The following is a 6,318-nucleotide window of genomic DNA, read 5'->3' as shown; positions in this document are numbered from 1 at the left end:
AATTAGAAATCTTTTTTATTCTTTTTTTTTCCCCTGAATCCTCCAGAGAAAGCAGATAGAGGAAAAAATAAGCATTGGCTCTTAAGAAATTTAATGTAATGGTGCTAAGGCACAATGGAGATAAACACATGCTAAATATTGATAAATTCAAAGTTGAATAGAAAACAAAACTACATAAGACTGAATGATTAAAATGCATTTCTATTGAAGTTATCTAAGATACCTGCAGAAAATAAATTTTGAATAAAATAATAGACGGTTGTATGCAAACCAACCAAACAAAATGGCTACAACATATCATTGACCCAAAGCAATTAGTTATTCAAAGGAAAGTGCTTGGCAGGAAAAAAAAAAAAAAAGAGCTTGAACTAAACTTGAAATAAACATACACGTAGAGATATGGAGAGAAACTAGGAAAGCTTTTGAGGTGAGAAAAATTTGAGCAATAACAACAACAACAACAAAATACAGGCAAGTAACAATGTCATCCCATTTAAGCCCAAAACAAGGTTATGTAATTGGCTGTAGGAGGAAAGCTAGATGTAGGGAAGTCCAAAATTGAGGTGGAAGAGATTTAAAGTTGGAGTAATACAAATGAATGTACAATCAAAACATATATTTGGTTGTCCCCATCATGGATCAGTGGTAAAGAACTCAAATAATATCCATGAGGACACGGGTTCAATACATGGCCTCACTCAGTAGGTTAAGGATCTGGCATTTCCATGAGTTGTGGTGTAGTTCTCAGACACAGCTTGGATCCTATGTTTCTGTGGCTGTGGGACAGACCAATAGCTACAGCTCCAATTTGACCCCCACTCTGGAGATTTATGTATACCATGGGTGTGGCCCTAAAAGACCAAAAAAACTTTTTGTTTAATACAATATATAGCCACACCCCAGGAACCAACTTCTGTGGTGTCACCAGGCTGTGTTCTAAGAACAGCAGTGAAACATAGCATTTTTTTATATAATCATTATAAAGATAATTGTGACACAGAATTTAGTCCAAAGAGTTAGGTAGAGAGTCTTCTGGCACAAAGTAACTTGTTCTAAGTCAGATCAGTTTGATATTATGTAATGTACACTTATTATGTAAGTGTTCAATAGCAATGTAAGAAAGAGAATAAATAAGTTAATACTGTTCTTGTACTCAAGGACCCTCACAAGATATAGTCATAATTAAAGTAAGGATAATGCAAGGTATGGTGAAATAAATGCCTAGATACATGAATAGAGGGTATCATAGGAAGAAAATAGATATCTGAGGGGGGGTGGATATATAAATAACAGCTATCGGAAGAGGAGAATTACACAAATAAAGAATGATAGGAGCATCATAGAGGAAGATTAAATTTAAAAAAATGTAAATTTTGCCCAGTGTGATAAACCACATAAGGGAATTATAAGTGGAGACAGCAACATACATTGGCAATGCTTAGCTCCAGAGAGAAGTAATTGGGAAATAGAAGATATTTAGGATTTTAGTGAGGAATTAAGCTTAAATTTAAGCTAGTGCAAATTGTAGAGTTCTTTAATACCAAGCTAATATGTTTGGGATTTTGTTAATAGCAAGTGAAGAAGAAATATTTAAACATTTTGGAAAGGGAGTGATGATTCAGAAAAGCAGTTGAAGGTCAGTAACAAAGGCAAGGATAATTTCAGAAGGAGGAAAGTTGGAAGAAGATAAAGGAGGAGAAGAAGGACACCAGGAAAGTGGACTCAAATCCAAGGCCAGGGTATAATACCTGAGCATACAGGGTCAACAATTACACATACCATATTAGAAAAAGAATTGGTCAAGTTCTTCCAAATTATTATACCTACTTTCTGTCATTTCTCTTCTATGGTTTTATTCTTTGAAACCTGAACAATTTTATGTCCTCTAGTCTTTTCTTGTTAAATATTAGTAATATGGAGTCTTACAAAACCTATTTTATATAAAAAATTTCAGATATGTATAAAAAATTAACTTGAATCAGGAAAAATGATTTTATCCTCTTCAAGTTTTATTTATTTAATTTTTTATTTAAAAAATTTTATTAACATATAGTTGATTTACAATTATGTGCCGAATTTAGCCATACTCTTTGAGATTTAAATATAATGTATCAATTGATGGAATATGACCCACTACTGTTTCAACTAATGGCCATGTCTTAGAAAAATGTGTGATTTGTAGCCAAGTGAAGCAAAAAAATGAAAATGGGAAACCATCAAAGATTACTCTAAGGTGAAGAAAACTGGTAAGAAAATTGATAAGAAAGAAAAGAGATACTAAAAAACAAGCTTCCTATGGTTTAAGGGCTTAATGTCTCATTTCACTAGGATTAAAAATAAAAACATAAGGGTATATTTGAATGATTATCTCACTTAAAATATGTCATAAATTAGAAGAGTAACTTTTCATCTAACTTTTCCCAGTTTTGAAAACCTGGTTTAAAAAATTGAAGGGGAGAGAAATTCAAGAACATTATATTCACAAGGCAGTATCTTACCATGCGTAAAGTGTGGTATATAGGCAAGGAAAAGTACAGTATATAGGGTAGGTAATATATTGTTTCTAAGCTATTGACATGGATGACAACTGAAGTTATGATCTGTAGTGGTTTATAACAGGTGGGTAAATTCACATCTTGACTTGATTACTGAAAATCGCAGAGACCAGAGAACCCCAAATATGTTCCCTCAAGCCTGAGATTTTGGGGCAGAAGTTTGGAATTAGTTGAATTTTATCAGGAATTAATGACTGGTAATAATTATTTACCACTTATAACCATCCTCAGCAACATTCAGAAATTTTATTCACAGAAAAAGAAAGGAAGTGAATAGAATTGTATTATGATAGGCTAGATTTCTCTCTGTATAGTAGTAAAAATGAGCAAGTTTTTTGTGTTTGCATATAGCCTGGTACAGGAGATTCCAGACCTAGAGGAAGACTATAAAAATTCTCTGTTTTAAAAATTATGTCCTGGAATTCCCTGATGGTGGAGCGGGTTAAGGATCTGGCATTGTCACTGCTACGGCTTTGGTCACTGCTCTGGTGCAGTTTCAGTCCCTGGCCTGGAAATTCTGAATGCCATGGACACAGAAAAAAAAAAATCCTTAATGTTTTTTAAGATATTTACATATTCTGAATTATTGTCCTTTTTTTATTTTTAGGAAAATTTCCCCAGTGTATTTTGTATTTTCTTTGTTTATTCTTTCATTCCCATTAAAAATGTTTTATTTTTAATTTTCACTAATTTTTTGTTCTTTTTAAAATGATATTCAGGTTTTTGGGTTTTTTAAATAGATTTATTATGTGTAAATTATAAACATTTCTATCTATATCTATTTTTAAGCTACTAAGTTTGAACATACATAGCTACACATATTTTCAACAGAAGTCTGAAGTATTATTAGCGTGATAGACATACAGAATAGCTGGTGACTGTATATTACCTTTTTCTTTCTTTGTTTCAATCCTCCATTGTCTTGAGGTACAGTAATGATGGATGGAACCAATGAGAGCACTCAGGGAAATTTCATCCTTTTGGGGTTTTCTGACCGCCCTCATCTGGAGAGAATCCTCTTTTTGATTATCTTGATTGCATATCTTCTGACCCTTGTGGGCAACACCACCATCATCCTCGTGTCTCGGCTGGACCCCCACCTCCACACTCCCATGTACTTCTTCCTCACTCACCTCTCTTTTCTGGACCTTAGTTTCACCACCAGCTCCATCCCTCAGCTGCTCTATAACCTGAGTGGACGTGACAAGACTATTAGCTACACAGGCTGTGCTATCCAGCTCTTCTTATTCCTGGGTCTTGGTGGTGTGGAATGTCTACTGTTGGCTGTCATGGCATATGACCGGTTTGTTGCAGTTTGCAAGCCCCTGCACTACACGGTGACCATGAATCCACAGTTATGCTTGGGTTTAGTGTCCCTTGCTTGGGGATGTGGTGTGGCCAACTCTTTGATTATGTCTCCAATGACTCTATGGTTACCCCGTTGTGGGTACCACAAAATAGACCACTTCCTGTGTGAGATGCCTGCCCTGATACAGATGGCCTGTGTTAACACAGCTGTTGTTGAGGGTATTGCCTTTATTCTGGCTGTGAGTATTGTGCTGTCACCCTTAGTATTTATCCTGATCTCCTATGTCTACATTGTGAGGGCTGTATTAAGTATCCAGTCATCCTTGGGGAGGCAAAAAGCCTTCAGCACCTGTGGTTCTCATCTTATGGTGGTCTCATTTTTCTATGGAAACATCATATACATGTACATGCAACCAGGAACCAGATCCTCCAAGGACCAAGGCAAGTTTCTCACTCTCTTCTATAACATTGTCACCCCACTCCTGAACCCCCTGATCTACACTCTCAGAAACAAAGAAGTTAAAGGGTCATTGAGAAGATTGATTTTAGAAAATCTAAGTTTAAAAAAGAAATTATAATTAAATACAATGATAGGAACACCTCATTATGTTAAAATCTTACAAAATTTAGGATGTGTAATTTTCATATGGCATTACCAGCCATCTGTTTTGGTGGAATTTATCGCAAACTTCATGACTCATCCCTACTTTTTTGTGACAATTATGTAGAAGTATATCAATTCTTATATTCAAATAATCCAAAGGCAAGACTTCTAAAAGTAAGGTCTATCGACGATTGCTGATGCACAAATATCTAAATGGTTCACAGACTGTTCTAAGACGATAGAAATAGTAAGTAAAGCCATGTTTTATAGTCATTCTAAAAAGGAAAGATTTGAGGTAGAAATGAAATTTATTTTACCCAGATTTTCAGAAATGTTTTCATTTGAGCACATTGAATATTTGAATCTAATCTTTCGTTTATATAAATCTTGATAGTATGCTCATAAGCAGGAACAAGAATTTATATCTTACTTTCATTGTCCTACAACAAAACCAAAAACAACAAAAAACAATCTTTTAACAAAACGTGGATATTATTTTTTGAACCGGTTTGTTTATTCAACAGTAGTTATTGAATGCATCTTTTTTCCCAGGCACTATTTTGGGTTCTGGAATTAAACATCTGATCAAGACTGACTAGGTCCCTGAATTTGCAAATTCAATGTGCCAGTGATAATAAATTACAATAAAAATATAAAGCCATCAAGTAGTATGGTTATATGTTGGAAAGTAACAATTAATTTTTTTAGGTGAGATGTTCTGGGAAGGTATCTGATAAGCTATTTCAGCTGCACATGGATGGCAAAAAGGAAGACCAATGGCCATCATTCTAGGAGCAAAGATGTCAAGTTCAAACTTTCTCAGGTGAGAGTAAGCTTGGCATGAATTGAGAGCAGAATAATGATCATTGTGCATACAGTAAGATTCTAGCATTGACAATAAGTGGAGATACTAGCAGAGAGTTAAGAAAAAGTCAGAGCATTGAAAGTCTTACAGGAAAAGTTAAAGGGTAGGACTTTAAGTTCAAATAAAGAAAACTGTCTAGAAAGTTACAATGTTACACATCTATTCATTCTATTCACTCATAGAATGGATGTTATGGAACAAAGGTGGACTCAAAAGAACCTACTACAGTAAATCAAGCAACAATGGTTGATGGTTCCCAAAAAGCTTAAGTGGAAAGAAAGGAAATATACATCAGAGGTATATTTTAGAGATCAAGCCAAGCGTATGTCATAATGGGATTTGTGGGGTGAGAAGAGATAAGGAATCAGTAATAATCTGGGGGCTTGTAATTTTAGCAATTATTTGGTTATTGGAAAGTTTTTTATAATGGTAGTGACTGGAATAAAAGCAGATATGCAGTTGAGATAGGGATTAAAATGTTTAGTTTTAGACAATTTGTTTTAAATAAATAATAAATAGTTAAATGGGGATATAAATGAGATGATTATATATGAGGTGGTTATATATATCAGGAGCTCAGTTGAAAAGGCAGGATTGGCAAAATTAATTCAGAATCCACCAGTATAAAGAAGTTATTTAAAGGCATCAGAAATAGATAGATGGGGTAGAAATAGATAAATGAAGTAAAATAACCAAATTAAGGAAAAGAAAGGAAAAAGAAAGGGACTGATACTGAATCATAAAATTAACTAATATTTAGAAATAAGGCAGAGGAAAAGGGACTAGAAAATCATATTAGAATTGGCAGTGTGAATAAATTGTTTGCAAAGATAACCATTCCAATTCTTCCCACTCTATACATGCAGGATGCTCTTTCCACCCAGAGGAAGGCCCTTCTATATCATCTGGTCATGTGATTTGCTTTGGCAAACAGAATATGGCAATGCTATACCAATTCTAGGCCAAGGTCATTGAAAGGTGACTAG

The 6,318-nt window shown here is 34.4% G+C and overlaps 1 protein-coding gene across 1 annotated transcript; it reads left to right on the top strand.

The window, feature by feature from the left end:
• The first annotated feature begins 3,493 nt into the window (after positions 1 to 3,493).
• LOC125124575 (olfactory receptor 2W3-like) lies at positions 3,494 to 4,441 on the top strand. Its single transcript, XM_047774642.1, has one exon. The coding sequence runs from the start codon at positions 3,494 to 3,496 to the stop codon at positions 4,439 to 4,441; it is 948 nt and encodes a 315-aa protein (XP_047630598.1).
• The last annotated feature ends 1,877 nt before the right edge of the window (positions 4,442 to 6,318 follow it).

The sequence above is a fragment of the Phacochoerus africanus genome, chromosome 4 (genome assembly GCF_016906955.1).
Source record: "Phacochoerus africanus isolate WHEZ1 chromosome 4, ROS_Pafr_v1, whole genome shotgun sequence".
NCBI classification, from domain to species: domain Eukaryota; kingdom Metazoa; phylum Chordata; class Mammalia; order Artiodactyla; family Suidae; genus Phacochoerus; species Phacochoerus africanus.
Note: the sequence above shows the minus strand (reverse complement) of the source record. Positions and strands in the feature narration are given on the sequence as shown.

Bases quoted from the DNA above. Each gene is read 5' to 3' on its own strand.
- LOC125124575 (XM_047774642.1), top strand. From the start codon at position 3,494: ATGGATGGAACCAATGAGAGCACTCAGGGAAATTTCATCCTTTTGGGG.